This window comes from Schistocerca piceifrons, chromosome X, assembly GCF_021461385.2.
Source record: "Schistocerca piceifrons isolate TAMUIC-IGC-003096 chromosome X, iqSchPice1.1, whole genome shotgun sequence".
In the NCBI taxonomy this organism is placed as follows: domain Eukaryota; kingdom Metazoa; phylum Arthropoda; class Insecta; order Orthoptera; family Acrididae; genus Schistocerca; species Schistocerca piceifrons.
In genome coordinates, this window is record NC_060149.1 from 412,343,441 (window position 1) to 412,360,820 (window position 17,380).

At 37.7% G+C, this 17,380-nt stretch overlaps 1 protein-coding gene across 1 annotated transcript in view; it reads right to left on the minus strand.

The window, feature by feature from the left end:
- LOC124723145 (protein unc-79 homolog) overlaps positions 1–17,380 on the minus strand; it is an 868,025-nt gene that overhangs the window by 500,881 nt on the left and 349,764 nt on the right. Inside the window, exons 20-21 of the mRNA XM_047248336.1 lie at positions 16,441–16,598; positions 11,883–12,064 (exon numbers count right to left, since the gene is read on the minus strand). Coding sequence (XP_047104292.1) covers positions 11,883–12,064; positions 16,441–16,598 — 340 coding nt within the window. The remainder of the gene's footprint in view (positions 1–11,882; positions 12,065–16,440; positions 16,599–17,380) is intronic.

Here is a 17,380-nt window from a genome sequence, read left to right on the forward strand (position 1 = left end):
TGTACAGCACTGAGTTTGCATTATAATTAAATAAATAAATCTTATACTATTGCATATGAATTCCTCAACATGGTAGAAGGCTTTTATTTATAGCCAGGATTCTATCGCAATTTTGAATTTATTGTCTGGTAGTACCTTTATACTTTGTGGTGTTTTGCTCAAAAACACCTTTCCAATGCGTGAAAATTGTTTTTGATCTTGGATAATCTAGTCCAGGGGACATTTATCAAGTTTCTGTTGCTGGTGATGGCCATTTGTTATGTAGGATAGTTACGGAGGATAATTCTGGGAGAGATGGAGTACTGGGTGAGATGGACCAGCTTGTTAGTTTCTAATTACCCTGCTTGAATGCACCGCTGGCAGTCTTGTAGCAATATAGTGGATGAGGTGAGTGTGTCTTATGTTTTTTCGCAATTTTTCCATTGATAAACTATGTAAATTTGAATTCAGGTACATGAAAGTTCCTCTCCACCTCCAATAAATGTTTTCCATACCATCATCCTGTTTAGCCTCACTAGCATCCAGTATTCATTCAGTCACATATCTTAGAACCCTAGATGTGAGGTTAGAAGTGTCTGCTAATAATAGGGACGCCAAGAGTGCCTGATCCATCTCTCTTGGGAACTCAGTAGAGATGGACTGCTAGAATGAACAATCTGTTCAGTGCTTTTAAGCAAAATTGAGGTTTTGAGCACAATCTTTAACTGTTATAATTTCAAAAATAAAAACTACAGAGGACATAACTAAATTTAGTCCTTTAATGTTGTTTATTATTTTGACAGTTTCTATCGATAATTAGTCTTTTATTTTAAATTTTGATTTTATTTTTAATTATATTACATAATCTTTTATTTTTGACATTAGACAGTTAATTATTACAGTTTGGTACATACTAGTATTATAATGTACAGTCATCCTCCTGAACTTCCACTGAAATTACCTAAATGTCAGCACAGGTTCTTGCTAAATATATTGCATTCTTATTTGTGCAGAAAAATGCTGACACATTACGAAAGAAAGGCAAGTCCCATAAGAGGATGTTCAAGTGAATAAACTCTGCAGAAGGCCTACAGTGCTGTGAAGAACCATACAATTTGTGCCAATATAGCTGCCAGACAATGCCAGGTACCACCAACCAAATTAAAAAGAAGATTAAAATTCGGCAACGTGTCAAAAGTTCATCTTGGGACACCACCTGTTCTTGGGGAAGATGCTGTGAAAAATGGAGCAGCACATAACAAAATTGCAGTCTAGCAGTTTTTCTCCTAATAGAGAGACAGTCTGAGTGATGGCTTTAAGATTATCTGAAAACCTCAAAATTTTCAATAATTTTCATAAGGAACACCATAAAGTAGGTTATGACTGATAGTCTATTGGCATGGAACCTCAAGTTATTAGTTAGAAAACCTGAAGGAGTGTCACTAAACAGATCTGCAAGGATGAATAAGGAAACAATAGAAAACTATTTCACCATGTTGGAGAGAATCAGCCAGTACAATGATTTAATCTGGAAACCAAGGCACATTTTTGTGATTTACATCTGAATAATAAACTTGGACTGAAAAGAGAGGCTCAAAAAATGTGAGCACTATTACTAGTTCTGAAAAAGGTAAAACAATTTCAGCTGCTGCATGTTTCAGTGCTGAAGAGATTTACATTCCTCCCTACTGCATTTTTAAATGGAAGAATAAAAAACAAGAATTTACTGACGGAATGACACCTGGATCACAAGTTGTGATAAATGAGAAGTCTGCCTACGTGACTTCTGACATATTTTATGCTTGTCTCAGAGATCATTTTCTTCCAAGGAGAACAGCTGGAGGTGCCCCTTATTTTGAATGGGCATGGCTGCCACTGCACAATTGTGCACATGTTCAAGTGTGCAGCAAGGGCATCAACCTTCCAAAATTTCTGTTGGTGCACATCAATGGCAAAATGTAATATATATTTTCTGGGGACACTCGATATATTTTAAATTGCTTACCTTTTATTTATAATCTTTTATGAACACTGAGAGTGTCATAAAAATCTGTGCTGTGATAAAGTAAAATATACCGGTACTATAAGCATATGTAGAGACTTCCCTAGCTCAGTTGGTAACACAGCTGACTTAAAAGCAACAAAAATGAGATCAAACTCAGGTTCAAATGTACTTAGACACACCCACAGACCAAAAGGCTTAATTTACATGATACAGGCCCACCTCCTGCAATAATAAAAATCCTGACCCCCTAACATAAAATGTATAATGTATCATTAACTGACATATCTTTCATTAAAGCAGGTAGAAATAGAAATTGCTATTCCCTGCTGACTTAAAAACTGGAGGGACCTTATTATCTTAATAATCACCTTGCCTGCATTTTTCATTCCATCTAATTTATGTGTTGAGATTAGGAATGACACATTAGTACTTTGTTTCATAGTTGCCAGAGCAGTCACATGCAAATGGTAAAGTGTACATTTTTCATGAACTCTGAAACATTCAATTGCCTTTTGCCACTGGGAAAATCCATGTTGAACAAATGCATTACATGAATCCCTTCCTGCAGAAGTAGCAGTAGCTGACAGAAGCACTACACTGGAATCAAAAGTGCTTTTACACACTCTGCTGAACACTTTGTTCAGTTCTTTGTCAAAATAAAACCAAGGAAATGTGTTTTTCCATCCTTCATGGTATGACCTGCCTGACAGTTTCTTGACACTTGTTGCTGATTTAGTACAGGAACTGGCAGAAGACACATTCTCAGGTTCCTTATTTTTTCAGATTGTCGGTGTTAGTAATATCCATCTGTGATGATGATGACAAACAAATGATGAACATACCCATGTTGTTGTTGTGGTCTTCAGTCCTGAGACTGGTTTGATGCAGGTGTCCATGCTACTCTATCCTGTGCAAGCTTCTTCATCTCCCAGTACCTACTGCAGTCTACATCCTTCTGAATCTGCTTAGTGTATTCATCTCTTGGTCTCCCTCTACGATTTTTACCCTCCACACTGCCCTCCAATACTAAATTGGTGATCCCTTGATGTCTCAGAACATGTCCTACCAACCGATCTCTTCTTCTAGTCAAGTTGTGCCACAAGCTCCTCTCCTCCCCAATTCTATTCAATACCTCCTCATCAGTTATGTCATCTACCCATCTAATCTTCAGCATTCTTCTGTAGCACCACATTTCAAAAGCTTCTATTGTCTTCTTGTCTAAACTATTTATCATCCACGTTTCAGTTCCATACATGGCTACACTCCATACAAATACTTTCAGAAATGACTTCCTGACATTTAAATCTATACTCGATGTTAACAAATTTTTCTTCTTCAGAAATGCTTTCCTTGCCATTGCCAGTCTACATTTTATATCACCTCTACTTTGACCATCATCAGTTATTTTGCTCCCCAAACAGCAAAACTCCTTTACTACTTTAAGTCTCTCATTTCCTAATCTAATTCCCTCAGCATCACCTGACTTAATTCGACTACATTCCATTATCCTCATTTTGCTTTTGTTCATGTTCATCTTACACCCTCCTTTCAAGACACTGTCCATTCCGTTCAACTGCTCTTCCAAGTCTTTTGCTGTCTCTGACAGAATTACAATGTCATCAGCAAAACCTCAAAGTTTTTATTTCTTCTCCGTGGATTTTAATACCTACTCCGAATTTTTCTTTTGTTTCCTTTATTGCTTGCTCAATATACAGATTGAATAACATCGGGGATAGGCTACAACCCTGCCCCACTCCCTTCCCAACCACTGCTTCCCTTTCATACCCCTCGACTCTTATAACTGCTAACTGGATTCCGTACAAATTGTAAATAGCCTTTCGCTCCCTGTATTTTACCCCTGCCACCTTCAGAATTTGAAAGAGAGTATTCCAATCAACATTGTCAAAAGCTTTCTCTAAGTCTACAAATGCTAGAAACTTAGGTTTGCCTTTCCTTAATCTTTCTTCTAAGATAAGTCGTAGGGTCAGTATTGCCTCACGTGTTCCAACATTTCTACAGAATCCAAACTGATCTTCCCCGAGGTCAGCTTCTATCAGGTTTTCCATTCATCTGTAAAGAATTCATGTTAGTATTTTGCAGCTGTGACTTATTAAACTGATAGTTCGGTAATTTTCACATCTGTCAACACCTGCTTTCTTTGGGATTGGAATTATTATATTCTTCTTGAAGTCTGAGGGTATTTCGCCTGTCTCATGCTCACCAGATGGTAGAGTTTTGTCAGGACTGGCTCTCCCAAGGCTGTCAGTAGTTCTAATGGAATGTTGTCTACTATGGGGGCCTTGTTTCGACTCAGGTCTTTCAGTGCTCTGTCAAACTCTTCACGCAGTATCGTATCTCCCATTTCATCTTCATCTACATCCTATTCCATTTCCATAACATTGTCCTCAAGTACATCGCCCCTGTATAGACCCTCTATATACTCCTCCCACCTTTCTGCTTTCCCTTCTTTGCTTAGAGCTGGGTTTCCACCAAAGCTCTTGATATTCATGTAAGTGGTTCTCCTTTCTCCAAAGGTCTCTTTAATTTCCCTGTAGGCAGTATCTATCTTACCCCTAGTGAGATAAGCCTCTACATCCTTACATTTGTCCTCTAGCCATCCCTGCTTAGCCATTTTGCACTGCCTGTCGATACCATTCTTGAGACGTTTGTATTCCTTTTTGCCTGCTTCATTTACTGCATTTTTATATTTTCTCCTTTCATCAATTAAATTCAATATTTCTTCTGTTACCTAAGGGTTTCTACTAGCCCTCATCTTTTTACCTATTTGATCCTCTGCTGCCTTCACTATTTCATCCCTCAAAGCTACCCATTCTTCTTCTACTGTATTTCTTTCCCCCATTCCTGTCAATTGTTCCCTTATACTCTCCCTGAAACTCTGTACAACCTCTGGTTTATTCAGTTTATACAGGTCCCATCTCCTTAAATTCCCACCTTTTTGCAGTTTATTCAGTTTTAATCTACAGTTCATGACCAATAGATTGTGGTCAGAGTCCACATCTGCCCCTGGAAATGTCTTACAATTTAAAACCTGGTTCCTAAATCTCTGTCTTATCATTATTTAATCTATCTGATACCTTTTAGTATCTCCAGGGTTCTTCCATGTATACAACGTTCTTTCATATCCATAGTGACTAGAAAACTGTTTGAATTCAAAAGTATGTATAGAAGCAATACTCAGTATTGTGTTTCAGCTTTCCACATGCATCCAGTAATCACGCAATGTTTGAAAACTGTGAAAATTTTTGCCCAGCTAAGAGTTTTTGCTCCACACATACTGTCAGGGGACCCTCTTCTTTGTACTAGCTATGATTGCGGTAATACCCCTTCAGTCTACAATATAAGCTCCCTCAACCTTCAAAGCCATTGTCTCAACAAACAAAATGATAGCAATCCAGATTACATGAAAACAATTTCTCTGAAATCTTAAACCTCACAGCATTTATGTTGGGAGGAAAAAAAAACTATTGAGGTAGTCTGCAACAATCGGCTTCCTTATATCTTGGGTTATTGCTCAGTATTGCTAAGCAGATATTTCAAAACAATTGCTGATTAGTGGAGTGGGCATACAGTAGTGTGTTATTTGTAAGGGAACATGAAAGCAAGCAGAAAAGACGGGATCCCATTCACAGTATGGTGTGATTGTTATTCTGGGGAGTGCCTCTGACTTGGCCAGAGACAGGCAAAGAGCAGGGTAGTGTATTGCTTGTTTGCCTTTGCACAAAGGCATCCGAAACAAATTGATATGTTTCAGATGTTAAAAATTTTAACTTCCAGCTCAGTGTTGTAATTGCTCCAAACTAAAAATTTTGTGGGTGTGACACACCCACAAGATTATGGATGTGGGTGCTTGATCCCTGGCATACCAACATAGTCAGTGTACACAGTGTGCAGAGGCCAACGACATTATATTGTCAAGTCTGACAAGGTCATATAACCCACTTCCTGCAGCCTCTTGTCCACTGTTCCTTCAAATCATTGAAGACATTTTACTACTCTGCTTCTAACAGTTTCATCTACAATAACCCTGACAGACAAATAACTAGGCTGTAATTCAGCAAACTGTTGGGATCTGCTTGGGCAAAAGCAGCAACTGTAGTGAACACCTTATCTGGATTTAGGACAACTGGGATCATACCTTTTGGTATGTCAGCTTTTCCAGAGCATGTCCACCTCATCACCACAGAATCAGCACAGCCAACACTGAAACAAGCATCTCCTGCCACCAGAGGAGAACCTAGAAGTGTTTCTTGAAACAGTTCACCACAGAATCAGCACAGCCAACACTGAAACAAGCATCTCCTGCCACCAGAGGAGAACCTAGAAGTGTTCTTTGAAACAGTTTTCAAGACATTCAGGGGAGCTAGTGGGTGCAGAGGTAGCTCAATCACCAACAAAAGACCTAAATAAAATCTCTCCGATTGTGGAGGTGGAAAAGAAAATCACAAAACAAGGTGCTGCTACAAGTGTTGCTAGAATCTGAAGTTCTAGGGAAAAAATTAAAATTCAAACTGATAAAGCAATAGGCCCAACAGAAACACAAGGAATTGAACAGGCAAAAAGTGAAGAAGATAAAAGTTCCACCAGCAAAGAAGAGGAGTAGGAATGACACCTCTAGCTCAAAAGACTCTGACTCCAACCTGGATGACAGTCATGGTGTTAGGAAGAATTCCACTACTAGCTGGTAAAATTGTTATTTATTAAAACACAACCAGTTTCAAAGTCTAAAACTGCATCATCAGGTGCTACAACATTAAAAGATCATAGGCATACCCATCGCCCCTAGTCAAAATTTACTATTCAGTGAATATTGTCAATACTATTCCAAGCAATAGGTAATGAAGATGTGCTCTACTCATTTAAAGAAAATTGCTGATACATAAAATTGTGGTTACAGAACCATATTTTAAAATTTGCCTGCAGCAGCATGACAGCAGGGCAACTCAGTGTTGTGTAAAGTAAAAGGGACCTGCACGAATAACGAAGATGGTCTCTCTTTGTCTTTTTTGTGGGCCACTTTTAGTTTGCCCAGCACCAGGTTGCATTGATGCATGCAAATTTTAAAACATTGCACTATAGCCCCAAGTTTCATCTACCTATTTAACAATAATGAAATAGATGTGCACCACAAGGGCTTAATGTCCAAAAATCTTCAATACTATATCTAACTCCACCAGATGGAACACACTGCTATTGAGATCCGTAAATCGATCATCTGATGTTCCCATGGCAAGGGAGGGGTGAAGTCCAGAATTTATAAAAGATCACTTACTAAAGGACTTCAACTCATTATCCGAAGATGATGAGTTATAAACTTGGTCAAATATTTCTTCAAAATTGTTACATGGTGGGTAGTTTGAATGTTTAATCAGTTCTGTTTTATTACACCACTAGCCTCTTCAGATATATTTCAGATATCTAATAAACAACATAGTCAGAAAAAATAGAATTTTTTTGTTCTACAATAGAAGTTGTTTCTGTATATGGGTGCATGTACAGTCATAGTAGAATTTTATACATACATTAGTTGATTTATGTGTTCCTGCTTTATTTACAGAGCTTTGTGTCAAGAGGTTTACTAGAATTCCCTTCATTGTGACAGTACTATGAAATATTCATATTTTCAATAGCAGTTTTAGTTTTGGTAAAATAATATTGTTTCACAAAGAAAAATATTTCATTTTCAAGGGGAAGTCCTCAAATGTACACTTATTGAATCCTATAATTGTTATAATCTCATATCAGAAGAGTTCATAACCTGGTATATCAATATTAAATAACAAACATCAAAATATGCTGAATAATAATGATTCTCAGTAGCATTCTTTTCAAATCTGTGGGGATTTACATCAAGGACATGTATGTGATACACATTTAAATGACATTGATACCATTTATAAAATAGATGACATATTGATACATGACAGCCGAAGCCAATTGTTTTACACTGAAAGTGCTATTGATCTAAAATTTGTGTATATATTGAAATATTTCTTGCTATAATTTGATAATGAGCTTTGATTTGAATACATTTAAGGCAACTGTCCAATTTTTAACACAATAAATTTATTAAGAGAGCACTTTTCTTCATAAGAAGCTAACTACATGAAAAACATTTTCTAAAAAATTATAAGAAAAAATTACCAAATGTAATGTTCTTCCACAGACAATTTTCAGTTAGTATCTCTATCTTTAAAGTTGTAAAGGAAAATAGATAAAATGTGCCACTTGCCATAGCTGTGAATACTTGACTCATTCCAACCATATAATTAAACTATCAGTATGGGTACCTGCATTCATATACTTTACAATAAATGTTGATCATTACTTATGCTCTTCTTAGATGGGAAAACACTAATATATGTAATATTTTATTTTAATTATGAAAATGTATGTTGTAAATACATCATCCAGCTACTTTCATTTCTAAATCTAGTTCTACATCTATACTCTCCAAACCAAGGTGAAGTACATGGCAGAGTGTATTTCTCATTATATCAACTATTAGGATCTCTTCTCATTCCAGTCACACATTTGTGTAAGAAGTGTGGCAAGGATGATTGCTTACACAACTCTGTGAATGCTGTAATTGGTCTAAATGTCTCTTTGTGATTTGGGGAATGGTATATAAAGGGTTGTAGTACATTCTCTGTTAACACTGAAAATAAAAATACAAAGTGTTTTTTCATATCTGTATAATGTAATACATTTTATCTTTGTTATGCAAGTGCAGTTCAATCTGTAGACTGATAAAACTGAAAGTGTATTTGCTGTATGTGGTGTGTCCATTCCTGGTGAACCAGGTTCCATAAGTCTTTTGTAGTCTGAAATAAATAATCTTAACACTCCTAGATTCAACACTTACAGATAGTTCTTGGAACTCTGTAAGTAGACTTTCACAGAATATTCTGTGTCTTTCTTGAAGATATGCCAGTTGATTTATTGCAACATCTCCTTGATGCTGTCCCATTGGTCAGACATACCTATAAGCATTTGTGCTGTCCTTTATTGTATGTTTTCAATGTCTCCTGTTAGTCATGTTTGGTATGGGTCACACACACATGAACAATATTATAATACTCTAGTATTCTAGGATGGGTCAAGTATTTTGTAGGCAATCTTTGTTGTAGACTGATTGCATTTTCATAGTAACATACCATGAACTGAAGCCTGTCACCTGTTGTACCTACAATTAGTGTGTTATCCAGTAGGCAATCACTGTAACAATAAGAACTAGAAGGCTTTTAATGACATCACTGTTTTCAAAATGTAAATAATGTTTGCTTCATGTTTCAACAGAAAACATCATTTTTATATTGGCTAAATTTACGAGTCAACAAAGTACTTTGTTATTCATATTACAGCATGAAAAGTGTATCCAATAAATAAATAAACAGGAAAGGTACACTTACTTGGATTGTAATAGAGTAAGGGACGTGCAAATTAAGTTTTTTAAAAAAATTGTCAGAAAATTGAAGGAGTGCATTTTTACTGCATATTCAGCTAGAAATTCTCTATTTGTAGAATTACATGTATGATTCACTTTACGTATTAGGATCCATTTTCAAATAATTTGTTTGAAAATATGCACTAAGACCTGACGTTCAGAATGTGAAATAAGAAAATTAGGAGATTGCAAGCAACACTGTATCATTTCATTGAGATGTTCACAGAATTATTTACTTTGCCCATGATGTTAAACACATGCCCTGAAAAGGGGTAACATTCTGTAAACAGGCAATTTAAACTTGAACACACTGGAACTCTTAACTGATTCGAATAATGGCATTTCAATCAAAGATCATTGTATTATATTGTAATGACAGTACCATTTTGATTCCAGATCTCATTTTATGTCTGGAGTTTTCTTGATTGTTACACTGTTTGCAGGAACTGTTGAATGTTAATGTGAAGAGAAGTTGTCTGCTGATATGGTAGGTAATAATACACTGAAGTGTCAAAGAAACTGGTAAGGGCATGCTTATTCAAATATTGAGGTATGTAAACAGGCAGAATAGGGTGCTGTAGTCAGCAAAACCTATATAAGACAAAAAGTGTCTGGCATAGTTGTTAGATCAGTTACTGATGCTACAATGGTAGGTTAACAAGATTTAAGTGAGTTTGAAAGTGGTGTTATAGTCGGTGTATGGGTGTATGAGCAATGGGACACAGCATCTCCAAGGTAGCGATGAAGTGGGGATTTCACCATAGGATCATTTCACAGGTGTACTGTGAATATCAGGACTCCCATGAAACATCAAACCTTTGATATTGCTGCAGCTGGAAAAAGATCTTGCAAGAATGGGAGCAACGATGACTGAAGAGAATCGTTCAATGTGACAGAAATGCAACCCTTCCACAAATGCTGCAGATTTCAATGCTGGGCCATCTAAAAGAGTCAGTGTGTGAACCATTCAATGAAACATTATCAATCTGGGCTTTTGGAGATGAAGAACCACTCGTGTACCCTTGATGACTGCACGACATGAAGCTTTATGTCTTGCCTGGACCCATCAACACTGACATTGGACCATTAATGACTGGAAACATGTTGCCTGGTTGGAAAAGTCTCATTTCAAATTGTATTGAGCAGATGGACATGTACAGGTATGGAGACAACCTCGTGAATCCGTGGACCCTGCATTTCAGCAGGGGACTGTTCAAGCTGGTGGAGACACTGTAATGGTGTGGGGTGTGTGCAGTTGGAGTGATATGGGATCCCTGATATGTCTAGATATGACTCTGATAGGTGACAGGCACGTAAGCATCCTGTCTGATCACCTGCATCCATTCATGTCCATTGTGCATTCCGATGGACTTGGGCAATTCCAGCAGGGCAATGTGACATGCCATATGTCCAGAATTGCTACAGATGACTCCAGGAACACTCTTCTGAGTTTAAACACTTCTGCTGGCCACCAAACTCGCCAGACATGAACATTATTGAGCATATGTGGGCTGCCTTGCAACTTTCTGTTCAGAAAAAATCTCCACTCCCTCATACTCTTATGGGTTTATGGACAGTCCTGCAAGATTCATGGTGTCAATTCCCTCCAGCACTACTTCAGACATTAGTCAAGCCCATGGCACATTGTATTGTGGCATTTCCATGTACTCACAGGAATCCTACACAATATTAGGCAGGTGTGTCAGTTTCTTTGACTTTTCAGTGATTATATATTATGTAATGGGTAGATAATTTGAATTCAACTATCATGTTGACAGCAGGCAATAATTTATGGGACAGATTTCAGATTATCTGAAGTGAAGATAAGCTAATGTTGTCTTCTTTGTTTTTTGACCTTTTTTCCACACTTGCACCTATACAAGTTGTGTAGGTTAACTGCCATATTTAGCAATTGTAATAAAAGTCTTATTAAGACCAGACATGTTTTGATTTATTTTAGAGCATCTTGAAATAGTCAGGTTTTTTGCATTTGTCTTCATCTTCCATGTGCATATGTTGAGTTTTTGCACACAGCCCTTTCACTGCACTAAATACATTTATACTTTCATGTTGGGAAGTATCACTGTCCTCACAAAATGGGGAGACAGCAGGGGTACTTCTCAACACAAAAGTGTAAATGTGTTAAGGGCAGTGAAAGTGCTGTGTGCAAAACTCAACACACACACATGGAGGACAAAGAATAATGCAATAAACAACAAAAAACCTGACCACTTGAATATGCTTAAAATAAAGCGAAATGCATCTGGTCTTGATAAGACTTTCATTACAGTAGCTAAAGATTGCAATTAACCTACACAGCTTGAAGATAAGATACTTTGTCAGTTCTATGCTAGCTGTCAGAAATGGATGTGATGGAAGCACTATATTTTGAAAATGTTACACTGTACCTTGTCAGATACAACTATAGCTCACCTTGATAGCAGTATCATGAAGAGTTCCAAGGTATAGAGTAGCTCTCTGTGCTACCTCCACATTTGCGTCATCCATACTGGAAATAAGGTAACAGAAAGCATTTGCCAGAGCTGACTGCAGTGGCTGAATGTTTCGTAGAGGTGTTGAATCCATGAAGCGAGCTATAACTGTAACTCTCTCAACTGAAAATGAAAAAAATATTCTGTGACTTCTCACACATTACACCCACTGCTATTCCTGTTTTTTGCAAAAACTATGTAACCTATACTATCTAGTGACAAAATTAATAGATTCCATATAGGGATTTTTGGAGTAGCATACAACTGGTTCAAATCATATTTTTCTAAGAGGTGTTGAAGGATGGAGCTACAAGATACAGGCAGAGATTACTCATCAGCATACCAGAGAGTCAAGTATGTGTTGCCATGGGGGCCCATACTGGGACCACTGTTGTTGTTATTGTTTATAAATGATATGCCAAGCAGCATATCAGCAGCAAATACAATATTGTTTGCTGATGACACAAGTCTGTTTGTTAAAGCTATGAATCGAATTCACCTACAGGAGAAAGTCACAATAGTCACAGAAGAAGCAAACACACAGTTTATGGATAACAGATTAATTGTGAAGAAAGAAAAGTTTGTAAAAACTTCAGCTATATGACAAACAAACAATAAACCAACATAACAGCAGACACACTAAACACTTCATAATAAATTTTTAGGAGAATGGCAAGATGAAGCATTTAAGGTGGGAGAAACATATGGAACTGCTAAGCAAAAAACTAAGTCAGTACTGTTGTGATCTTAGAATGCTTAAAATGTTCTAGAGTAGAGATGCACTGTTATGTTCCCATTGTGCTCTAATATATAGTGTGTTAAGATGTGGCATCATGTTTTTGCAGGAGTATCTGTCTGGCCACACACTTATTTACATTTTAAAAGAGACTCTTACATGATATCTGTACCAGAACTGTGCCATAGTCTGCTTTGTTTAGCCCACCATCCACATCATGCTTCCTATTATACAGGGGCTTTGGTTGCACTGTATTTGGAAAATTCTTCAATGAAGCCTAGCTGACCTCAAATATGTTTTATGATGATGCAACTTTAGCTTAATTTTGGATTTTATTTAAATGTTATTCACCCTGTCTGCATTCATGCTTTTGTGTCTCAGTTTTCATATTTATGAAAAAAATTATGAAAAAATTATTTCAGTGAATAAACTGCTTATCTGTACTTGAAATTGTTGTCCACAATTGTGTTGGTCTTCTCCTCTAGCTTTATCTTCATCTACATCTAAATAGGTACTCTGCAAGCCACTGTACAGAGCATGGTGGAGGTTAACTACTAGTCATTTCCCTTCCTGTTCCACTCACAAATAGATCAAGGGATAAACAACTATCTATATGCCTCCATATGAGCCCTAATTACTCATATCTTATCTTTGTGGTTCTAATGTGCAATATGTGTTGGCAGTGGTAGAATTGTTCATCAGTCAGCTTAAAATGCTCATTCTTTACATTTTAAGAAATTAAATCGTGCTTTTGTAAGTGTAAATTCAGTCAGTCTGTAGTGCAGTAGTTGCTTGTATTTTTTGTTTAGAATGCATCCGTTCATTCATTTAGTAAGGCAGTCAGCAAGGCCACAGCTCTCAGCTGGTATACATTTACAGTGTAGCAAGTTAAGTGTTTATGTTTTTCTGTTTCTTCTTCATAGCATATTTTATTTATTAAATTTTGTCCATGTTTTTCTGTTTAAGAGGTGCAATCTCACATTTTTGTAAGTGTAAAAGTCATTCAGTCGTAGTGCAATAATTCCTCATTTATTTCATTTTGAAGGCAATTGTCTGTTCGTTTAGTAAGGCAGTCAATGAAGTCACAGCTCTTGGCTGATATACATCTACAGGATGGCAAGTTAAGTGTTTATCCTTTTCTTAGTGTTCCTCACAGTACATTTATTAAATTTTGTGCATGTTATTCTGTTTAAGATGTTCAATCTCACGTTTTTGTAAGGGTGAATTCATTAAGTCTGTAGCAAAATAATTGCTTGCTGAACAGCCAGGTACATAGCTTCTTAATGCATCAGTATCCATTGGAGACATCAGGAGGGCAGGAAACTGTGTATCTAGGATTCTGTCTGCTTCTGTAGTTTACTTCTTCAGTTGGTCTTGCTAGGATGGTTAGGATGTATGCATGCTGTGTACGGATGCAGGAGGTGTTGGTCACAGTTTGTGAACAGCTGAACATGCTTTTGGCTATAGTCAGTCATCTTCAGGCTCCTGCCTAAGGTTGTAGGTGAGGTGAAAAATCTGGCTTGTGACATAGGGTACCTCAGGTGTGGCCTGTTTTGTCCATGGGCTCTGCTTCTGAGGCACCTTCTAGTGAACCTGACACTGTGGATCCACCCTCAGAGCAGGGTGAGTGGCGTGGGGAAATGTGTTCGCATTGCTCGAGGTGGAGGGAAAATGTGGAGACTGGCTGCCTAGCCTCACCCATTCACCCTGTGAGTAGATAGGTGGCCGCTGGTGCAGCAAGGTACAAGCAGGCACACGGGGGGGAGGGGTTTACTTGTTATTGGGAGCGCCAACATTAGGCACGTTGTGAAGCTCCTTAGGCAGATAGCATTTAGGGCTAGAAAGAAAGCCAATGTTCACTCAGTACGTCTGTCAGTGGGCCTCATCTGAGACATGGATGTGGCCTTGCCTGTGGCTATTGAGGGTGCAGGGTGCAGTTATCTGCAAGCTGTGGCTCACATCAGCACCAACGATGCATGTCACATGGGTTCTGAGGATATCCTCAGTTCATACATGCAGCTGGCAGTGATGGTGATGACTGCTAGCCTTATGTGGAGGGTGCAAGCACAGCTCACAATTTGTAGTATTGTTCCTGGAGTTAATTGGGATCCTTTGGTTTGGAGCAGGGTGGAGGGTCTCAATCAAAGGCTTCATTAACTCTTTAATGGTCTTGGCTGCTGATTTCTAGACCTGTGTCATTGAGTGGGGATTTGTAGGACTCCCCTTGATAGATCAGGGGTGCACTACACACAGGAGGCAGCTGTTCAGGTAGCAGAGTACTTGTGGAGTGCACATGAGAGTTTTTTGGCTATGCAGTAGTTTGAGGTACTCTGTTGAACACTCACCAGTTAATATGCAGAAAGGGAGGTCAAATGGCATTCAGAATAAAGACACTTCAACTGTCATAATTTTATCGGTAAATTGTTGAAGTATTCATAATACAGTCCCCCATTTACTGCCCCCCCCCCCCCCCCCAGGAATGTTCCCCTGCTCAAATTTTTCTTGGAACCAAAAGCTGGCTGAAACCTCAAGAGGAAAGGTTCAAAATGGCTCTGAGCACTATGGGACTTAACATCTATGGTCATCAGTCTCCTAGAACTTAGAACTACTTAAAGCTAACTAACCTAAGGACATCACACAACACCCAGTCATCACAAGGCAGAGAAAATCTCTGACCCCGCCGGGAATCGAACCCAGGAACCCGGGAAGTGGAAAGGTCTGAGATATTTAGCGAGTCATAGAATGTATAATAAAAGACAGATTAGAGGCCATAAGAAGGGGAATGTTCATTGCAATTGGCAAATATATTGTCTCTACTGAGGTCAAAGTTAAGTGTGACAGTGAAGTTATCTGGTCACATATAACATGTGTAGGTGAAGCCAAGTTAAATGCAAGTTTTTGTATGTTTTTAACAGCTTCTCAATTCAGTTTTGACAGTTCTAGAGTCACTCAAAGAGAGTCTACAGTCAGCAGTGTCTAAATACTCAGCCCATGTAATACTAGTTGAATGTGACTTTAACCTACTGAGTAAAGACTGGGGTGTCCAGGGTTTCACTGTGGGGGTACAGACAGAGAGTCATGCAAAATACCCTTATATGGTCTGAGGATGATTATTATTGACTAAAATTAATAGTATGAAGGCTATATTTTATAATCATAGACTGAAAATAGAAAAAAAAAGATATTTGTATACTCCCTGTAATACAATGTATGTAAACACAACTATGCTGCAGCTTGTAATAACTGTTAGAACCAAATACATACACCAGCAGTAATGACTGGACATAACTCTTTGCCTGGGAGCTATATCCAAAGAACACCTAGTAGCTACCAGGCTCAAGAGTATTATATGTTAAAGTGGGAAGTTATAACTACTCTGAATTGATGTGTCAAGTCATATGGGAGAAGATCTTCACTGAGAAGTGGATAAGAAGACTTTACAGTGCTGAGGTTTCAGAATTGAGGTAAGCCATAAGTGGCATGTAAAACCAGAAGCCATCTGTACCATAAGTGGTGTCAAAGATTCACTACCATAAAGCAAATTAAGAACACATATTTTGAGCTTGAAAGATAAAACAATACGATTTTCTGAGTTGAATTGAATGCTTTTAGGAATAATAAGTTAAAGACTCTGACACATGGTATATTTGGAATTGTCATAATGTTATACAATACACATTATTCTTTTTAGAAGACTCACATATGTAGAATAGTTGTAGTTATCAGGGTAACTCACATATTTTAAAAAGGGAATTCAACATACCTGCCACAAATCTCACTCTCCAGTCAGTACTTTGGAATTCCCTTTGAACTATTGGCCAGAAAACATCAGCTCCAGAAGGTAGTGTAACACAATGAAGTAGAAGTGGTACACATACTTGACATATATGTGAGTGTTCAGCACTGCAGAGGTCCCAGAGGCTACAAAACAAACGCATTTTAAAATTACAATATATATCTATATTAGCACTATAACAACATGAAACATACAAGATAGGTTTGGCTACTTTTTCACTTTTCCTTACATCTACCACCACTAGCAGATTAGTAGGCAGATAGGCACCTATTCCCTAATGCCTACAATTCCCAAAAAGATAGTCTATATGCTCCTCTGCATTATTTCTATCAATCTGGAGGTTAATTAATTAAAACATTATTCAGTTCATAAAGCAGCAAAAGGATTTGCCAGCATTTTTCTTTAGGGCATACAACTCAAAATACCAAATGACAGAAATCCATAAAAATACAATGCTTGACAAAAAAAAGTGAATCACCCACATGACATGGTCTGATGTAAACGTAACTTCATATCTGTATGCACCATCGGCACGTATGTAAATGACAGAGCTATAATTTTATGTGACAGTTAGAAAGACCACCAGAGTGCATAGGTGTTATTACCAGGCCTGGTAAGATATGAGGTTATTGAAAAGTCATGCACATCTGCTTCAAGAAGCAAAATAAACTGTGTAATGATGCAGTGGTACACAACACAGTTCACTGTATTTTCAAATAAAATAGGCTCAGAATTCAACAATGTGATGCAGCAAACCACACTCCAATTTTCTGAGAGTGAAAGTGTTTTTCATGAAAGGTAAGTAAATTTCCAGTTGACCCAATCATTGGATTCTGAGTATTCATATATCCAATAAGGTTAAATCATCCTCATCAGTAAAGAAAACCTGGGCCAGTTCAGCAATTCC